The sequence below is a fragment of the Arachis hypogaea genome, chromosome 5 (genome assembly GCF_003086295.3).
Source record: "Arachis hypogaea cultivar Tifrunner chromosome 5, arahy.Tifrunner.gnm2.J5K5, whole genome shotgun sequence".
NCBI classification, from domain to species: Eukaryota; Viridiplantae; Streptophyta; class Magnoliopsida; order Fabales; family Fabaceae; genus Arachis; species Arachis hypogaea.
The window spans coordinates 5,217,733-5,238,271 of record NC_092040.1 but is presented as its reverse complement, the minus strand read 5'-3'; the positions used below and the strand labels follow the sequence as shown (position 1 = coordinate 5,238,271).

General features: G+C 33.3%; 4 protein-coding genes across 13 annotated transcripts; 2 read left to right on the top strand and 2 right to left on the bottom strand.

The window, feature by feature from the left end:
* Window positions 1-3,141: 3,141 nt before the first annotated feature.
* On the bottom strand, window positions 3,142-5,626 carry LOC112800385 (calcineurin B-like protein 1). Its single transcript, XM_025842636.3, has 8 exons — window positions 5,355-5,626; window positions 4,727-4,861; window positions 4,434-4,516; window positions 4,274-4,333; window positions 4,080-4,188; window positions 3,925-3,977; window positions 3,593-3,673; window positions 3,142-3,456 (listed from the first exon to the last, which is right to left on the bottom strand). Exons 2-8 carry the CDS (start codon window positions 4,806-4,808, stop codon window positions 3,277-3,279), a joined length of 648 nt encoding a protein of 215 aa, XP_025698421.1. The 5' UTR covers window positions 4,809-4,861; window positions 5,355-5,626; the 3' UTR covers window positions 3,142-3,276.
* A 5,697-nt stretch (window positions 5,627-11,323) lies between these two features.
* LOC112800382 (serine/threonine-protein kinase SRK2A) lies at window positions 11,324-13,697 on the top strand. Of its 9 annotated transcripts, none has more exons than XR_003201387.3 (10): window positions 11,324-11,601; window positions 11,697-11,825; window positions 11,914-11,988; window positions 12,066-12,167; window positions 12,252-12,305; window positions 12,421-12,513; window positions 12,619-12,711; window positions 12,839-12,948; window positions 13,036-13,134; window positions 13,268-13,697. XR_003201387.3 is itself a non-coding variant. In XM_025842632.3 (10 exons), exons 2-10 carry the CDS (start codon window positions 11,703-11,705, stop codon window positions 13,287-13,289), a joined length of 714 nt encoding a protein of 237 aa, XP_025698417.1. In that variant the 5' UTR covers window positions 11,324-11,601; window positions 11,697-11,702; the 3' UTR covers window positions 13,290-13,697. The 9 variants fall into 9 exon arrangements, 8 of the variants coding, with proteins under 8 accessions (XP_025698417.1, XP_025698412.1, XP_025698418.1 ...); XM_025842632.3 differs by having other exon boundaries at window positions 12,839-12,943; window positions 13,088-13,134; XM_025842627.3 differs by having other exon boundaries at window positions 12,839-12,943.
* Window positions 13,698-13,839: 142 nt separating this feature from the next.
* Window positions 13,840-17,054, top strand: LOC112800383 (uncharacterized). The gene is made up of 5 exons (XM_025842634.3): window positions 13,840-14,522; window positions 15,262-15,369; window positions 15,873-15,917; window positions 16,159-16,296; window positions 16,557-17,054. Exons 1-5 carry the CDS (start codon window positions 14,148-14,150, stop codon window positions 16,893-16,895), a joined length of 1,005 nt encoding a protein of 334 aa, XP_025698419.1. The 5' UTR covers window positions 13,840-14,147; the 3' UTR covers window positions 16,896-17,054.
* On the bottom strand, window positions 15,913-18,634 carry LOC112800384 (protein TIFY 10b-like). 2 transcript variants are annotated; one of them, XR_011861854.1, is made up of 5 exons: window positions 18,384-18,634; window positions 17,891-18,270; window positions 17,750-17,807; window positions 17,291-17,449; window positions 15,913-16,984 (listed from the first exon to the last, which is right to left on the bottom strand). XR_011861854.1 is itself a non-coding variant. In XM_025842635.3 (4 exons), exons 1-4 carry the CDS (start codon window positions 18,485-18,487, stop codon window positions 17,344-17,346), a joined length of 648 nt encoding a protein of 215 aa, XP_025698420.1. In that variant the 5' UTR covers window positions 18,488-18,634; the 3' UTR covers window positions 17,139-17,343. The 2 variants fall into 2 exon arrangements, 1 of the variants encoding a protein (XP_025698420.1); XM_025842635.3 differs by lacking the exon at window positions 15,913-16,984 and having other exon boundaries at window positions 17,139-17,449.
* Between the last annotated feature and the right edge of the window lie 1,905 nt (window positions 18,635-20,539).

Below are 20,539 nucleotides of genomic sequence, written 5' to 3'. Positions count from 1 at the left end.
GCTCCATCAGACCACACGGAGAGAAATGTTAACATACCCACAAAGGTTGAAAAATGTGGTGTTTGGCTATTTTTGACAAACGGAACAAATCAATTGTGGGTATCTAAGGAGTTATGATCTTCCATGGTTACTCTTGTCAGTGAATCAATCTTTTATAGTTACTTTTGGTGGTTTAGTCTATAGTTAATTCAGAATAAGTTGAATTGGGATAGGAATATCAATTGGCTTTGGCTTTGGAAGGCGCAGGTCCCTGAAAAGTTGAGGCTCCTAATGTGGCTTTACCTTCATGATGCTGTACCAACTCAATATCTACGTTTTCGGCGACATCTCTCCTCCTCATCCTTATGTACACGTTGCAATCAACTTTCGGAGACAATTCTTCATTGTTTTCGGAATTGTGGAGTGGTGCGATCAGTTTGGGTTTCTCTAGGTTTTTCTGATGTGAGTTTCTTTGCCTCTCACGAGGTACATGATTGGTTCAAGCATGACCTCCTCAATGAAGGTTGTTCTAAATTTGCAGCTATAATATGGTCAATTTGGCAAGACAGAAATATTGATAATTTTCAGGGAGTTTTTGGATCTCCTGGGTTAATTACATATAAGGCTCGCAGGTAGATAGTGGATTTTGAATATACAAATCAGAATCGAGTGTGTTGCGTCCAGGGACTAAAATCTCTGTCTTGGTCTCCGCCAAAACCTGGTGCTTGAAAGTTAAATTGTGATGGGAGTGTGAACTTGGGGGATGATTGTGCTGGTTTTGGGTGAGTAATTCGCAATAGCTCCAGTCAATGGGTAATGGGATGCTCAGGAAATTTCTTTAGATCTAGTGTCATCAAGATGGAGTTGTGGAGTATATGGAAAGGTTTGACTTGGGCTTGGAAGGCGGGTCTTAAGCTTATTGTCTGTGAGACAGATTGCACAGCAGCTTTTGAGCTAGTGACTGGTTGGCAAGTTTCACTCTGACATCTTGAAAAAGAAGTGATACAACTGATCTTTGAGTTGAAGTTAAGAAGGGATTGGGATATTTATTTTGAACTTATCTTGAGAGAAGCTAATGTCGTGGCAGATTGGTTAGCAAAGATAGGATTTGGAGGTAGCGGAGCTGATGAGGTTCACTTTTGACACCAACCTCCAGAGATAGTTTGTCCTCTCTTGCTGTTAAGAACTTGATTTCTTTTCTTTTTCTTTTCTGCTCTTTTGTTTTTTCTCTTGGTTGTTCACCAAAAAAAAAATATTCTTAAACAAAATTTAGATTTGCGATAAATTAATTTAGGTTTGCAGGACTCGAGAGATATCATAAAAAAAATCCTAAACCAAAAAAAACAATGCAAATACTCTTCTTTGAAGCACCTGGGTGACTGGGCGTGACAATTCATGATTTGATCTTTTAATAACTGAGATTCGAAGTTTGAATACACTTTGGGCACAAAAACATCTTATGGTCAGATACCTTAAGTGAATAAGAATAATACACGGCAAGAAGCCCCACCATTTGGCATAGGGGTGCACATGAACCGGGTGAAGCCGGATTTGATGTGACCCAAACTCGACCCGAAATATACATCGGGTCTATTTATTAGACCCAAACCCGACCCTAGACCCGATGAAACCAATACACTTTCGGGCCACAATTATACCGGGTAAAAACCGGACCGTTAACATTACATTACGTTGATACCTTCTTGTAAGCTAGCATGTAAAAATATCCAAATTTCCAAGACTCCAACCATTAGTTAATATGGTAAAATTCACTTAGAAAAATATAACAAGAATCAACCCTTCTTCAAAATTAAAGCATAACCACAATCAATACTAATATTGTCTAATAATACCAAATATTTAAATCAATACAAATAACACAATCTTATGTATTAGTCTAAAGTCTTATGCATTCTAAACATAAAACATTAACTTATAGTCTTATAATGACTAATAACACAAAATATTAAGGTTTACAATACTTAAATTCCACATAAGAATAGTCATGATCCATCACTAATAACACAAAATATTAATTGTGTATGATGACCAGGCCACCGGGCCGACTTCGGGTGACCCGAGCTATGGCCCGGACCCGACCCGAAATAATGACAGGGTATATTTTTGAGATTCGTACCCGACCCTAAACCCGATGAAATCACACCAAATTAGTCTCTAAAATGTTCGGGACCGAGTTGGGCCTTCGGACCGGGCCGGGTCTGTGCACCCCTAATTTGGCATTAGATGCTTGAGAAAACAAAAAAATATATTCTCTTCTTTATGCATGGTAGAATATATTTTTTTTCTTGCCGAAATTTTATTTAATAACCAATAAATTACTATATACATAAATTTAATTTTAATTTTTAACACTTGTTTAAATAAACAAATAAACTAGTTGGTCAATTAACTTAAATTGGTTAAGGAGTACATATTCTAATATACATTTATTTTTATTTGGGCCTAATCTAAATTTGAAGAGAAAAAGGACTCATGTTATTTTAGAATGAAAAATTTCATGTTAGTTCTAAACTAAGGAAAAACTTATTTATTTTATGTCATTTTTTCAACCCTTAACAAACTAATTAATGTTTGATTTATTCAGGAATTTTTTTAAATAAATAAATAAATGTTTTAATTACAAAAATAAATAATTTAAAAAGTTTTTATCGATCTTCATAACATGTCTTATCTAGTTCATATAATAAATAAAATAAATATAAGCGTATCTTATTTACAGTATAAACTATAAATGAGATAAGACACAAATTCAGGTCTCCGTATCACCTGTGCACAAAACGAACTCCACGTATCTCGTTTATACAGTAAACGAAATACATGCTAATATAAAACATTAATATCGTAAACGAGATAAGGCATATTATGAAAATTGGTAAAAACTCTCTAAATTACCTATTTTCATAATTAAAATATTTATTTTTTTATTTAAAAAAAATCCTCTATTCAGCAGTGTGGGATGATTTAATAATACAAAATAATGAAACTTTATTAAGATTAAATGAAATTGCACTTAATTCTTCAGTATTTTTAATTACGTTAACATTCTTTAATACTAATAAGCAGGTTCAATTTCTCTTAGACAATGAGCAATGAAAATTGAGAAATATGACTCGCAAATGACAATAATATACTGGGAAAGGCTACCTATAATCAATCATTATATTAATAAACGCTTGTTATGTTAAAATCACTCTCATACTTTTAGTATGAAAAATTAAAAATAAAATGCCGCTTTAATCAACAAATTGCATAACCAAAATTGTGTGCTTTGTCTCGTCAAGCACCAACGTTGTCATCAACCTTAGAGTGAAATACGAAACTTGGGAATGTTGTTGTTATGTCACTCAGGTATGGTAATGTCATTATTTTCAGCAATGATGGATTTTTTGTAACAAAAGCCTCCCATTCATTCTCGTCTATTTTCCCATCTTGGTTTGGGTCTGCCGCCAAGAAAGTCTAGTAAAAAAATATATATTATTTTATCAGAAATTTTACAACTAAAAAAATTAGAATCTGATCATTAATTTTCAAAAGAAAATTTTACCACAAAACAAATAAAAATAAAAAAATCTATACAAATTATTACACTCACCTTGTTTATAATTGTTTCTATCATCTCATCCGGTAGCTTCATTTCAGATTCAGTGAGAAGTGCAAGTATCATTTCCTTTACCTATCACAAATCACACAAAAATAATCAAATTGCTCATAAATTAAGCAAAATGAAAACTGTTAAATGCTTATGATGATTATGAGAAAGTGGAAACTCAGATGCAGTCACGTAAAATTAATAATTAAAAATCGTTAGATGAAAATTTAGTTAAATCAGTCAAACTATTTAACGTCTTTTAACTATTAACTTCACGTGAAGTTGACTACACCTGAATTTTCACCTTATGAAAAAATCGTTAGAATCTCCTTTACCTCATGGCGCTCTATAAAACCTGATTTGTCCAAATCGTAGAGTCTAAATGAAACTGCAAGAAAAAATCCCAAATCAATATTAGTGATTATTAATTAAAGCCATAACATATATCACATATCATTATATTAATATTTTAATTATATTATAAACTTACAATCTATCTTGACTTTTTGAGGTGTATGTGGGTGGAAAACATTGAGTGCTCGAACAAAATCGCCAAAGTCGATAACTCCTTTCTTCTTTACATCAAATAAATCAAAGATCTGCATACAAATTCTAATATTAATTCTAATCATAAGGCGCTTATTAAAAATTGTGCTCATATTTAATTAAATAATAAATACATACTCGACTTGCAAAGAGATTGTCTTTTTCCTTATTATTGAAAATCGCCAATATAAATTCTTCCTGCAAAGAAAACAACACTACATATTTATTAACCCAACAAGACCTAATAATAATTTAAAGAGGGAAAAATTAATTAATATACAATTGAAATGAAAATAACCTTGCTTATTAGTCCATCATCAATGACAGATCCACTAATACGTTTAAAAAGCTCAAACAGTGCTTCAACCTCACTAACACTAACTGAAAAAATAAATAAGAAATAAAATGTAATTTAAGTTTACATGAGCAAGCCAGAGAAATAGAACAATCTCCATGACAAATAAATTAAGTGGTAATCTTTTTGCTTTGTGCATCTAATTAACAGAGTAGGACTCAGAAAATAATTAGCACCTATTATTAAATTATTAAAATAAAAATTAAGGTAAACAAAGCTATGATTGATAAACTTACAAACTGTTTGCTTCGAAAGACTCATTGGATCTTCTTCTTCCACGGCAATTTGTTTACTTACTTTGGAGCAAAAACAACCCATTTTTTGTAAATTAAAGAGGGAAAATGCGCCGAAGCAAGATGCCACAGTTTTACCTGTTACCAATGACGAATCCAGAAAATTTTAAATGCAGGAACAAAAATAAAAAAGAAAAAAATCTAAACAAATTCACCGAACTATATTAGTTAGTAACATACAACTCATCATTCAAAAAATTGCATGCAAATTGGGAGGTAGTTTTGCCCTAATTATTCAAAATGTTTAATCATTCAGAAGATTAAAGAACACAATTTCACGTGATGCAACTGGTAGCCCCTAATTAGCGATTAAATCTGCTAATTCTAAAAAAACAAAATTGAGCGCATTTGAACTTTCGGATAACTAATAATGATGTATATAAATTATAACTTAACCTTGAAACATTCATCGTTAACCTATTAATGAATCAAGTCATGGAAAATGGGTGCAAAAACTAGAAAAATAATTCTCCTAACATATAAATCAAATTAAACCATAGCAATGCTAGTGTACAATTGCATGCATGCACATGAATGATTATTATTCAACATTGAAAAGAGAGAGACTCACAAATTGGAAATTGTTGTGGCGCAAGCACAAATTTGCGTGGAAGAATTTGTTGAAATTTTATAGAGAGAGAGGAATTAGGGCTTTGATGTTTGTTATTTTGGTTACATGAACAAGAAGTGCTAAGCTGGGAATATTCTAGTGTTGTACTATGTTTGGACACCCCAAATTTGGTTGTTCCTTTACACCGTTCCCAGTTCAGATTTGGAATGAAAACACACCTCAGAGGGTTTCCCAATTACAAGTTTACAACTACCCCCACTAGGAACAACAAAACATGCGAGGAACAAAAGGAAATATAAAAAAGTAAATAACAAATTCAAAAGCACGTGAGAATAATAAATAACAAATCCAAAAGCATGTGAGAAATATAGTCCTCATCCATTACTCAAAATGAGCTTAATTTAATTCGTTACTCAAAATGAGAATAATTCAATATTTATTGTATATATGATTAGTAATAATCTGACCTAATTCTGAGTTTATAAACGAAGACTATTATTAACTAAACCGTCATGATATTAATATTATTAGGGATGTCCGCGGATCGGATATGGCCGAAAATTTGATCCGATCTGCACAATTTTCATCGGATTGGATCGGATATGATATCTGCGCTTTTTAGTGTCAGATCCGATCCGATCCGATCCGCAAATGTACAGATCGGATCGGATATCGGATATATCCGCATAATTAAACCTTCTCTTTTTAATTATATTTCTACGTAAAAAAATTCAAGAAAAATATTTCTTTTATACTTTTAAACTTATTTATTTCTAAAATATTTTTAATCAAACTATTTCTGAATAACAAAATCAAATAATACAATATATGAATAATAATTACTAACTAAAACATACAAACAAGTAAATATAATACCAAACATATATATTTATTTATTTTTAATTATTATTGTGCGGATCTGCGAATCCGCAGATCGGATACGCGGATGTAGAGCAGATATCCGCGATCCGATCCGCAAATAGTGCAGATCGAATCCTATCCGATCCGATCAATTTGTGGATCGGATTGTATCCACAATTTTCGAATCGGATGCGGATATTTACCGCAAATCTGCAGATATAATCCGATCCATGGACACCCTTAAATATTATTTATAATTTAATTGTTACATAATATATTCTCTATCTCTTAATTAACACGGATAATAAGTTCTAAATTATTTTACTATTTTTTTTTGATGAGGAAACGGGGCCACAGGCCCAAAAAACAAAAACACTAAGAAGAAAAGCCTCTAGGGAAAGCTATCCCTCTTCTATCCGCTTTTAATTGCAGGGCAATGAAAGCTGGCGCATGGTTGCAACAATGGAGGCCGCGAGAAACTCTTTGGGCGTGCTTAGCCAGAGTGTCCGCTGAAAAATTCGCTTCTCGGAAGATGTGTCTAATTAGAAAGTGACCAGGTTTGGCTAGTAACTCCCTAATTGCACGGATAATAGAGGAAGCTGAATGCCGCTGGGCAGGGTGATTATGGAGGAGTTGCAGAGCGCATTTCGAGTCCGTTTCAACAATCAGATTCTGGATGTTGAGCTTCGAAGCAAGCTTCAGACCTATGTAGATTCCCCAAAGCTCCGCTTTGGTTATGGAAGTGTTCCCAATATTCATCCAAAAACCAGCTATAAATCGACCGTGGGAGTCTCGGATTAAGCCTCCACAAGTACCACTTTTGGAGACTGAAGAGAAGGAGCCATCCGTGTTGAGCTTGTATCTACCTTCATCTGGTAACTCCCAGCCAATGTGATGCACTCTAGTGGAAGTGAGAGTTTTCTTACTGGCTTCAGTTAGAGATATAACATCTTCGTATCTTTTGGCTAGGATCTGCGCTGAGTAGTCAATACTATTATCAGGGCTGTTTTCATAATTGAATATCAAATCATTCCTATTTCTCCATGCAGTGTTGCACACAGTGATGAAGTACATGGGCCAAGAGATCCCATTAAATTTTCGAGCTACCAAGTTCAGATTCTCCTCCATCCAGCTTTGAAGATCCTGGCTGAAGAAGTTACTTTGCAAGGTGCTATCAATGCTTCTTTCCCATGTGTCTCTGATGTAAGGGCAGTCCCTTAACACATGAAGCAACGTTTCATCATTTCCAGGGCATCTGGGGCAGCTCGCATCATTGGTAAGCCCCCTTCTTTGTCTTCTAGAATTTGTGAGTAGCGCTTTGTGCATAATCAGCCAAACAAATGTTTTTAGTCTTTGAGGGAATTTTTGTTTCCATATGTTCTTGACGTAGTTACCAGTAGTGTTATCAGTATCATAGAACTCTTCATAGGCTGACTTGATAGAAAATTCCCCATGCGATTCTGGTAGCCAGCTTAGACTATCAGGCCCAAATTCCCTTTGAGGAGCTTTCATAAGGCGAATGATGTCTAGGACATCCTCAGGAAGAACTTGTTGAAGCTTCTCCCACCTCCAATTACCATTATGATCAGCGAACATATTCACTTTTTCTTCAAGAGCATTTACCGTGAGGTTCCCCAAAGCAACAGTTTTAAGGGACTCAATACCTGGGATCCAATGATCCTCCCAAAAACGGGCTGTTTCGCCATCTCCTAACCTCCAAACAATGCTAGTCTTGAACTGGTTCCACACCTTAGCTATTCCCTTCCAGGCATTAGAGCAATTAGGCTTTTGGTGAATTTTAGGCATAGTATCACCACTGCAGCCATATTTGGATCTCATCACCTTAACCCATAAGGAGTTTGTGTTTGTAATTAAGTTCCATGCTAACTTCATGAGGAAAAGGCGGTTCGAATCTTGAGCTTTACGAAGACCTAGACCCCCTCTATGCTTGGGCTTGCATACAGCATCCCAATTAACCAAATAAATTTTTTTCTCGCCCTCACTAGCCCCCCAAAGAAAATCCATGCAAATTCTATCGATCTGATTGCACACTTCTTTAGGGATCTTCATGGTTTGCATGACATAAGTTGGAATGGTAGAGAGAACGGATTGAACAAGGGTACATCTCCCTGCAAAGGAAAGAGTCTTCATATTCCAAGAGTTGAGCTTATTACGCATCTTGTCGAGGATAAATTGGAAATGCTGCTTAGTACACCTTTCATGAATGAGCGGCACCCCTAGGTATTTTCCCAAATTGTTAGTAAGGTTAATACCTAGTTGTGAGCTTAGTTCATGCCTGATAGTGTGGTTTACGTTCTTGGAGAAGAAAACGCATGATTTCTGAAAATTGACTTTTTGTCCCGACCTCTCACAAAAAATCCTGAGAGTTTTCTTGATGACACGGACTTGCTCGTTGTTGGCTTGAGCAAAAAGGACCAAATCATCTGCAAAACACAGGTGAGAGATCTTAGGTCCACCTCTAGATAGGATAATAGGCTTCCATTCTTTATTATTGACAAGAGAAGTAATAAGATGGGATAATCTTTCAATACATAAAACAAAAAGGTAAGGAGAGAAGGAATCTCCCTGTCTGATGCCTCTGGTAGGATAAAAATCTTCTGAAGGGGAGCCATTCCAGAGAATATTCATAGATGGAGTGGAGATGCAATGATATATTATTTTACTATTATAATATACTTATTATACAGATTTAAATTTGTCTAAGCGTATCCACTCAATTTTTTTTAAAAAGTCGAGGTATATTTCATTTTCAAACAAGAAGAATGAAACTTAATTCCTTCAAGAGTAGAGATATACATGAAAAAACTTAAAAAAATTATCACTTATCACATAAGAACAAGTATATATTATCGTCTAATTTTTATTATGTGTGAATTTTATTACGTTAATTTAAAAATAATTAAATAATAATTTCACCAATCTTTTACTTTAGTAAATTCTAATAAAAAATTATAAATTCAAAATATTTTTAAATATTGTCCTAAATTAATATATTTAGCCATAAAATAAGATGGCATAACATAAGTGAAAAAGATAATACTATTTATACTTTTTTATTTTGGTGTCTATACTATTTGTACATTTAAGTTGGCAATTTTCTTTTATACACCAAAACCTAAAAATAAAAATAAATCGAGATTATAATCTAATAATTAATTATATAGTAAAGAAAAGTAAATTTTTCACTCCTAAATTTAATGTTATTAGTCTTTTTCTATATGGTTTACTAAATTATCTCTATGTTTATTATTTACTTTTCATAGTGATGACCCATTATAAAAGTAATTTGAGAATAATATATATAATAAACAAGGAATTTAATTTATCTAATTTAAAAGTGACTCTTAAATTAAATATTTAAAAGAGTAAATATTATTTTTATTTTTTATCATTTGTCTAAAAGACAAAGAGATATTTCATAATTTAAAATTTTTTAATATTGATCTAAATGATCCTGACACATCATTAAATTACTGTTTACGAAAATTGCTTATGCTAACTAATGAAGTAATTGTCAACAAGCTATAACTTAGATGGTATAATTTTTCTATATTCATCTAAAAATCATAAGTTTAAATCTTACTATTTGATAAAATTGTAAAAGAATAAAAAAAAGAAAGAAAGCGAACTTTTATTGATTGTGGATTGATTAAATTGAATTGTAAATTATGAAGGTAAAACTATATATATAGAACATTGTTTTATGAAGATAAAAGCAAATAAAGATAAGATAAGAACAACTAAAGATAAGATAAAGAAAATATAAGATAATAAAGACTAAAATTATAATGAATTTATGTATTCTGTTGAGTTGAATGTGTAGGTTACGAGACTTCTTTATTGTTGTCATGGACTAAAATAAAAGTGTAGTTTAATACTCTTAATTAAAAAAAACTAACTAATAATTAGAGATCAATTATAAATTTTTAAATTGTAAAAAGTTATTTTATTATTCAAACATATGAATTTTCCGTTTAAAAAAGAAACTTTAGAGAAAATGATTGGAGGTAACTCAAGTAAAAATTCGTAGAAGCGTATAAGTGTAGTTTACTCCAATTTTAATGATTGGGCATTTTCAGTGGCCATTCTGATAGGTGTTGGGGACCGAATGACACGCACGTTTTATAGTTGTAACTCTCAACAAAAGAAAGCGATCCATTACCCGACATGTACTAAATTAAAATATTAATTTTTTAATAAAATATTTATAATAATATATGAATTATATAAGTCAGTAAATTGATGTCATAATAAAAAATTGAATAATATAGAAAAACAATATTATAAAATCAACACTATAAGGACCAAATTTAGTCAATACTAAAACAAATTACTATATAAATATAATATAAATTTTATTAAAAATAAATTTTTGTTCAATTTAAAATTATTGTTTTTTATTAAATTCTAAATATTATTATTCTTAAAATTTTTAAATTTTTTTATGTTAAATATTAATTATAATATTAATAGTACAATATCAGCCATCAAAACTTTATGTCCGATATAACAAAACAAAAATAGATAAAAGAAAAATTTTTGGGGTTCAACGTTTAGTATGTTTTGTTATTATTTGATCATTATAAATATGAAATTATATTTAATAAATAAATTTAATTAATTTATATGTATAAATTTTAAAAATATATATACAAACTGTATTAATTTATATATAAAAATTTTAATAAATATAAATATAAATTATATATTTATTGTGTGTAAAATTTTAATAAATATAAATACAAAAGATAAAATATAACTTTTGTTTTTTAAATTTGATAAAAAATTTAAAAATATTCATAAATTTTATTTCATTTCAACTTTGTTTTAAAAATTTTTAATTTACATTAAATATAAATTATTACTAATAAAAAATAATAATATTTGTTGGTGATATAATATTGCTCTACATAAAATACATGTGAAATAATTGACAAAAATAGATAAAAACGTGTAACCCACGTTACGGTTGTTTTTCTTTTCTCTCTTTCTTTTTCTGTGGGTGTCAGTGTGATGGATGCTGTTAACTTTCTGTTGCAGCGCGTAGCGTAGAACTTAACTTAAAAGCGCGTACGCATCTTCCTAACGGAACGTTTCGGCTGCGTTGGTTTCTGTTCCCACTTCCCACTTTAGATTTTAGACAGTTACACCTTACATTACACATGTTCTCTCTCCGCGTTTCACCTTTGTTTCTTTTTCATCATTACTTACCTCCGTAAAGCCACTATTAAATAATAATAATACCACTTAACATTAATCTCCTAATACTACCACTATATACTATAGTTATTTTAAATTTTATTAGCATATTAACAAGGATTGAACTTTGAAGGACTTGAGTCTTCCATTGGTTTGTGTTACTCAGGTCAACTCTATATACGTACTTCCTTCCTCCTACTCTCTCCTTGTTTATTTTTATTTCATTTAATTCGTTGTATTTTTAATGTGTTATGTGGATAGTGGGATATGGAGGAACGGTATGAGCCAATCAAGGACCTTGGTTCTGGAAATTTCGGAGTTGCTAGGTTGGCTAAAGACAAGAAAACAGGGGAGCTTGTTGCTGTTAAATACATTCAAAGGGGTAAAAAGGTAAATTAAATCTTCTTCTTCAAAGATCTATCTTTTCTGTCTTTGCAGTTTGCATTATCAAATTCAAAGCAAAAGTTTCAAGTTTCAGATTGATGAGAATGTTCAAAGGGAGATAATTAACCACCGATCTCTAAGGCACCCTAACATTATCAGGTTCAAAGAGGTAATACTTTTTTTCATTTGCATCTAAATTTCACTGCATGTGCAACAATGTTGAATGTAAGATCTTTCTTCTGCAAGGTGTTTCTCACTCCAACTCATTTAGCTATTGTTCTGGAATATGCTGCTGGTGGTGAACTCTTTGGGAGGATTTGTACAGCTGGTCGATTTAGCGAAGATGAGGTTACAATTCAATTTTATTCATATCTTATATGTATTCAAATTTTGTAATGAAATTATGGTTTTCATTGATTTCTTACGTTACAGGCAAGATTTTTCTTCCAGCAACTCATATCTGGAGTTAGCTACTGTCATTCAATGGTATAAGATGAAATAGTTTATGGTTCACACTTCACATTTTGTTATTCTTACCATATTAAGCTTGTTAGTTCTTATTAGTTCTTATTTCAATGTATGTTGTTACCAACTGTTGTAGCAAATTTGTCATAGAGATCTGAAACTGGAAAACACTCTCTTGGACGGTAATCCCGCACCTCGACTTAAGATTTGTGACTTCGGTTTCTCCAAGGTTAATGTCATTAAAATCTCACCAAAATTAATCTCTTACTAGTGTTGCTTCGTTATTGCTGTTGTTTGTAGCAAATTTCTACTTAACCAATGTTTAAAATCGCAGTCTGCATTGCTGCATTCGCAGCCTAAGTCAACAGTTGGAACACCAGCATATATTGCTCCAGAGGTTTTGTCTCGAAAGGAGTATGATGGAAAGGTATTCAAAGTTATTTCTTTGGAATTCGCAAAGAGTAATATTAGGAAATTAACTTTTTTTTTTAGCATCAGCCAATTTTTTTTTTAAATTATCTTTAGTCTTGATAACTATTTTGGTGATTGTGCAGATTGCAGATGTTTGGTCATGTGGGGTGACTCTGTATGTAATGTTAGTTGGAGCATACCCATTTGAAGATCCAGAAGATCCTAGAGACTTCAGAAAGACTATTGGGGTCAGGTCTTATTCATAGCTTACAAGTTTTCCTTCCATGATGATTAACAGCATAAAGTGATAGTAAAGTTTAAAGTCTTGCTTTGTTGGCAGAGAATAATGAGCGTGCAGTATTCTATACCTGATTATGTGCGTCTTTCTTCAGAGTGTAGGCATCTTCTCACTTGCATTTTTGTTGCCAATCCAGCCAAGGCAAGTATTATATTAGTCTATAAATGTTGGATACTAATATACTATAGTTTGAGATCTTATACTCTAAATGTTTGATAGAATACTTGTATTGTATACTGATCATTAAATAAATTATATGTGATGGTTTTTAAAGAGGATTACTATTCCGGAGATAAAACAGCACACATGGTTCTTGAAGAACTTGCCTAGAGAGATAATTGAGGCTGATAGAAGAATCAATGAAGAAAGTGGGAAGGAGGAGCCACCAAGCCAAAGTGTTGAAGAAATCATGCGTATAGTCAAAGAGGCAAGGAAACCATATCCAGGATTAAAATTGGATTCTGAAGATGCTGAAGTTAAAGAGGGACTTAATGTTATTGAAGACTCTAAAAAACCTCTTTCATCCTTAACTTAATTGTTACTGTCTTTAATTTCTCTTGATTTAGGGTTGTGTTTTATAAGTCAATATAATAATTACTAATTACTATATGAATTGAATTTTGTGATGCTAAAAATGTCAATGTTGTAACAAAAAAAAATTAACATATTAGAATGCTTGATTAATCGAGCTATTATTCAGCTTACGGTATTTTGCTTTGTTGAAATTTTTTTTTTCTCTAATCATTGAGCTCAAATGCTCAATTATTTAGAATATTCTGGTTTTCTCTTGGAAACTATTTTATTTTATTTTAACAAATGGGTTCTTACAACACAGTCAAAGGTTCAAGTTTAATGAGACAGAAAACGACAAAATATGTGACTCTCTCTGTCTTCGATCTTGAACTACTGAACCGATCGCATGAAGAAAAAATTGGCAACTTGGCATCCCAATTCCTAACCCAATCTCTCTAGATTAACTAAACTCTTTCTTGTTCTGATTATTCTATATCTCTCTTCTATTTAGCACCACTTTCAACAACTAATCATCCTCCTCTTCTTTATTTTTTTTGTCTCTTTTTTTTTGGGCGGTCAACGCCCTATGTATTTTCCACTTCAACCAAATCCATCGCTTTCTTCTTCTTCTTCTTCTCCAAATGGGTCGCAAGCACGATGAAAAAAGTACCATTCTTTACAACCGTTTGATCCTTCTCTTGGTCTCCTTTGCTTCCTGTGGTTTGGTCTACTTCTTCGTCTCTGCGGTCCTCACCAAAAACTCGTCCATTTCTTTGTCTGGGTCGTCGTCGTTGGCATTGGTCGGAGAAGGAGGTGGTGGAGGGTGCTGCAGAGGGATTGAGAATTTGGAGCTATGGGGTGCTGCAGTGAAGTGGGGTTCTGATTTTAAGTTCAACAGCTCCGAAGATTGCTGCAACGCTTGCAAATCAATGTGCACCGGGAATGATGGACCATGCCTCTGTGACACGTGGGTGTTCTGTGGGAACCGTGAAGCTTGTGGATCCAAGTTCGGTGAGGTAATGTTATCTTTCTCAATGCACCTTTCACTCTGTTGTGTGTGTTGTGTTAGTTTGACTTAGCAATGTTTTGAAGATCTGTGTATTTGTCATTTGGATGGACCTTTTTTAGGGTTGATTAGATAGATAATATATTGTAATTAGATTATTCGTGTGCTGGAATTTAAAATTATTTCAGAGATTTATATAAATTCTATCTCCATGGATTATTCCATGCACTGCATAACATTTGGATGGTCGTTTTAATTCTTATGGTGTCAGTGTTTGAGTAATAGACTGCTATATAGTAACTTTCGAACGCACACATGGGAACATCCTAACTGTGGTTCTAGATTCAACATCAAAATGAGGAGTTTCACTTTCTAGATTCAACATTGAGAGTGACTTGATAGTTTTAATAAGAGGTCACAAAGTGAGAGAAGCAACTGATATTGTTGTGGAAGTTTGTTGATTGCAAGCAGGAATGCTAAAATAGTTAGGTGCAAAAATAGATACATTAGTCTGCCTAATCTAAACTCGCTGCAAGATTTTGGCCCTATTATGGCTTGTATTAGCAAAGTGGTTTAAACTTATGAGACAAATTTTCAGGAAGTTGTTTTTCTTTCATGGCTTTCTGCAAATTCTTTCTGAGTGAATTTATGAGCACCATAGTTAATTTTGATCAAGGGCTTTTATTCAGCTATTCTTGATTTTTGCTTCTGAGATTCAAATTTAAAATCTTTTAAGTTCATTATTTCAGTGTTGGTTGAAGAAGCAGAAGGACAGCTTAGCCCCTGAAAAGCAAGATGGTGGGCCTCCAGGGGAAGAAAATTATTGGATTTCTGGTCTCATCTTTGGAAAAGGAGAGGTAAGAGAAGTTGGATTTTCTTAATCAATGTTTCTTTAGTTATGAAAGTATTGTTTGTTACTTAGGGCTTAACCTAGAGAAAATTATGAAATATTTCCCTTCTTGGCCTCTGCACTTAACTTTCTCCAGAATGCAATCTTGGTTGTTTGTACCAAGCTTTGTTGCCTATTCTTAAGAATTTGGTTGGTTCTGTATTGTGATGTGTGCTACATGGTAAAATGAAAACATCAAATGTAGTTTCAAACATTATGTTACATATAAGCGGGTGATGGGATGAATCCAATTTGTACGAGTAACGCGTCAACTTTGTCATCTTTTGTGTGACCTGTGTCTTTATGATTAATTGGTAATCATCTTAAGTGATAACCTGTGTTTCTAAAATTGTTATCCTCTTTGTTAGTTTGTCTTTTCAATCCTTTTATTATGCATTACACTGTTGGGATTTAAACAACTTATGAAGGATTATCTTATGTATCAACATTTTTTCTTTATCTTTCTTTCAGGGTATTATTGCAATGGAAACTGAATTTGGAACTCTTCATATGAAAGTAAGTGATCATGCTTTCAGGACCTTTAATATACCAATATGATCACATCAGTTAAACCTTATGAAAGAACATCTGAACTTAGATTACAAGGAAAATGAAGTGTATGTTGTAAGCTTTAGAATGTTGTCTTTCTTTCCCAGATTTTTAAATATAATGACATGAAAGGATTGATTGACTAAACTTGCATGCTGCAATATGCCATTGTGAATGTTCAACTAAGTATATCATTTATTTGATGCAGCTTTTCCCTGACTGTGCTCCACACTCAGTTGCATACATTCTAGAGTTGCTGGCATTGCGCCACTGTGCAGGTTGCCAATTTTACCGTGCAGAGAGCCGAGGTGAATCATGGGATTCAGAAGGAAACCACATAAAAAATGTAAGCATATTTCCATCCAATGCATGATATGCATTTCCATCTATGTCATTCTGCAATTATCCATCCACATCAGATATATGCATTTCTGCATTGTAACATTATCATCTGCCAGTTTCGTTATCATGTAAGAAATTTATGTTCCTTTCATACACATTGTGATTTACTATCTAAGGTTATATATTATTCCCATGTTCATTGCTTCAATGCAAGCCATAATGTTAGTAGTACTGAATGATAGTAAATGCATTTTGAATTCCCAGGCTGCTTTTGGTCCCCCTTATGCATTGATTCAAGGGACACTTGAAGCACAAGGCACGACATTCAAGAAACTTCCTGCTGAAGATTGTCCCACAATAAGAAGGGGCTCAGTTGCATGGATTGGTCCTGGCCCAGAATTCTTTATTAGCTTAGCTAACCATGCAGAGTGGAAACATGAATACACTGTCTTTGGTTCTGTTCTTCCAGAAGACTTGCATGTTGCTGAGAAAATTGCTACCCTCCCTACAGCATCAGATGTTTGGAACAACATTAATGTCACCGTTTTGGAAAGACCTGTCCCCTTGTCGCTTGGTAGAATCAAGAAGAGGCATGAAGATTGAAAAAAGACAAGCCAAAGTTGCTATTGCATACAAGGATTGCAATTCTTTTTGGTTTGAAAAGCTCACACTTTTTTTTCTCCTTTCACATCCTGTGTATTAAACGTTTATGTAACTTAGTCACTTTTTTATATTAATATCAATATTATGTTATTGGATGAATTTGTGCTGTAACTCTAAGATCTTAAGTTTGATTGCATAGATGAATTTGAAGTGTAAAATAACAATACAAAAAGGCATGAGCAGTTCAACATTAATATCCGGGAACATTTTTCATTGAGCTATTAGAAGAGGTAACAGCATTAAATGATAGTCCTTTGTTTTTGCTAATTGACCATCATAGTAAGCATGAACGATAACATCAATGAATATATATATAGAGAGACATATATAACTACCTAGCATAGGACTAGTAGAGAACCCTATCAATAAGTACATCAAATGGGTAATACTACACTACACTGGAGCTAGTCTCAGAATTCTCCTGTGGTGATCTAACTACCATGGAAAGCCATGACATGGGGCTGCTTGTTTGATACGGTGATCTCGCAGCAATTCTGCAAATACACAACAAAATTTAAAAAAAAAAAAAAAGTCAATTTCAATCAATGGATCTTAAGAGAAAAATCAAGTCATTACATTTTTCATAAATGCCCTTTTTTTCAGCAAATTAGACAAATTTAGGTCTGAATCAGTTTAGATATAAATTGGATTCTCATATTATTCGAATTCCTTGCCACGTTACAGCACCAAATTAAAGAATTGAATTCCAAACTTGCGTTCAAAACCCTAATTAATTATTCAAATTCTCAGGTTCTATTAAGAAACAAAGAATCAGAGAAAATCATCTTTCTTACCTATCCTTTCTCTTCTCCAAGAATCGGTGTAGTGAAGCTTTCCTAGCAAGTGGTAGATCTGAACATGAAAGGAAATTCATGAATCACAAACCATGAGATGTAAAACAAGTTGAAGCAAAACCTAGAAGAAATTAAAATTACCAGAAACAACGGATCTGGAAGGTGGTTGAGGATGCTGATCCTTAACCGAATTGTTGGGAATGGTAGCAGGAATCATAAAAGGAAAAGGAGAAGTTGGAGGAGCAACACAAGAACTTGTATTCCGAACCACATCATTAGGTAGCGAAGGAAATGAACATCGCCGAGCCACTCTGTAACCGTAATTATTATTATTATTGATATTGTTTTTGTGATGGTTTGATTGCGAGATCGTTGATGATGAACCTTTGCTTGCAAGACACATCATCTCTTTCACTTTCTCCGCCTCAATATCATCGAACACTATAACTTCACCGCCATAGAAGATTGTCAACTGTGAACCTTTATTCTCGTTATTCGTCACAGGAACCTTCTTCATCACACTGTACAACATTCAATAGATTGATCCAATGAGAAAATTTGCGTAATTCTATGTAGAATTATTAGATTTATTACTAAAAAATTATACATCAAAATAATTAATTCGTATATATACCTGGAGTTTAGAAAGGTTGGAATTTCTTCCATGGTGAGGTGAGAATTACGGTAAGAAAGTTGTTGAGAGAGTAGATTCAAAGCAGGAAGGTTCTTTGGTTTCATTCTTGAAATTCAAATACACACAAGAAAGGGGGAAACAAAAAACAAAAGAAGAGGAAGAGGTGGGTGGTGAAGGGTAATGGGCAATGAAGCTTATCTTCATTTTTTTATATGTAAAGTGTGATGGGAGAATTAAAGCACGAGTAATATGTGGGGTTTAGGGTATGTTATTTAATTATTATTAAATGTGAAGAAGGCTACTTGTGATGGAGACTGGGCCAGTGGTGTTTTTAGAACAGTGGGTGTCCACTTGTATTGTCACATCGCCATTACTTGATTCATTGGTTCAGGACTATTTGGTATTGAAAGAAAATTGAGCACGTGTTATTTGCGTTGCTTAACATGGGGGGCACAAATTGTCCTACTCTTCTGTTTTCGTTTTCAAATCTACTAACCTAAAGTTTAAAAATAAAAGAAAAAAATAAATAAAAAAACTTAACGTTTATCACATGCGGACATGCCTGATGCCTCCTTCTTCTACTTGACGTGTCCGCATCACTTTACTATTTATGACTGTTACCCTAAAAATAATGTTATGTTATTAATGTTACTTATTATTTTATTGTATATTAAATTGACACATTTTTTTAATTAATATTTAGGTGGGTATCGAACATTATATTTACGTTTTAATTTGATCTTTAAAATTTTATTTTACTTAAAATAGTCTTTTAAGTTTTAACTTAGTATTTAAAATTCAGAATGAAAAATCAAGAGACAATTTCAAACTCCAATCAGTGATTGATGTTTTTAATTTCTTTATAGATGCTCACTCTCTTGTTGATTTGGGTATGGTAGGTAGGCCTTTTACTGGACTAACAGGCATAGAGAAGAGGCTCTCATTCAGAAAACATTAGACTGTGTGCTTGGGAGAGTTAGTTGGGTGACTAACTATTCGCATGCTACTGTTTTAAGATTGTCAAAAAGCGGTTCGGATCATGCTCCTATCCTACTTGATACTAATCCAGCCAGGGAGAAATCGAAAAAGAGATTTAAATTCTAAGAGAGATGGTGTCCTAGTCCAGAGGTTCGACAAATAATCAATGAAGCTTGGAAGGAAAGAGTTGAAGGTTCAGCCATATTTGTGTTGGCACAAAAAATTAAAAAATGCCGCCATAAACTGGTTCAATGGCAGCAGGGAAGCAACACAAACTCCAAAAGACGAATTGAACAAATCCAGGATCAGATTGAAGCTCTTCGAACAGAGGGTACCTTCGGGGGACAAGAATTAATTGAATTAGAAAGGCAACTAGAAATAGCATTTCATGATGAGGAAATGTATTGGAAAGCCAAGTCCAGGATCAAATGGTTACAAGCAGGGGATCAGAACATGCAATTTTTCCATTAAAAATTCAAAAATAGAACCAGGAGGAACAAGATCTGGAAACTAGAAGGAGATAATGGTGAAGTTGCAACCACTAATGCAGAAATAACCGAGGTGGCAGAGAGTTATTTCAGGGGCTATTTACTTCTAAATGCCAAGCCAATCTTGAACCATATTTTACAGACTTTGAGTCGAAGGTTACAGCTTCCATGAATCGTCGGCTTCAAAGACCAATCCCTATAGAGGAGGTCAGGAGAGCTACATTCAGCATCCACCCTCAGAGTGCGCCTGGTGAAGACGGTCTGACGGCTAAATTTTTTTAGAATTTCTGGGACATTGTTAATGGAGATGTCTTTAGAGCGGTTCAAAGTTTTTTCGTAAGTGGAAGAATTCTAAAAAGCCTTAATCACACTCAAATCTGTTTGATCCCAAAGGTTCTAGATGCCAATACTATGAATCAGGTGCAACCGATAAGTCTTTCTTCAGTTATCTATAAAATTATCTCTAAAGTCATGGTGCATAGACTTCAAGGAATGATGCCTAAACTAATAAGTCTTAACCAGAGTGCTTTTATTAAAGGTCAACTTATATCCGATAATATTCTCATTGCCCATGAATACATGCACTATCTGAAAACTAAGCGACAGGGTGTGGCAACAGAAATGGCCGTCAAACTTGATATGAGTAAAGCCTATGATAAGGTTGAGTGGCAGTTTCTATGGTTTATGCTA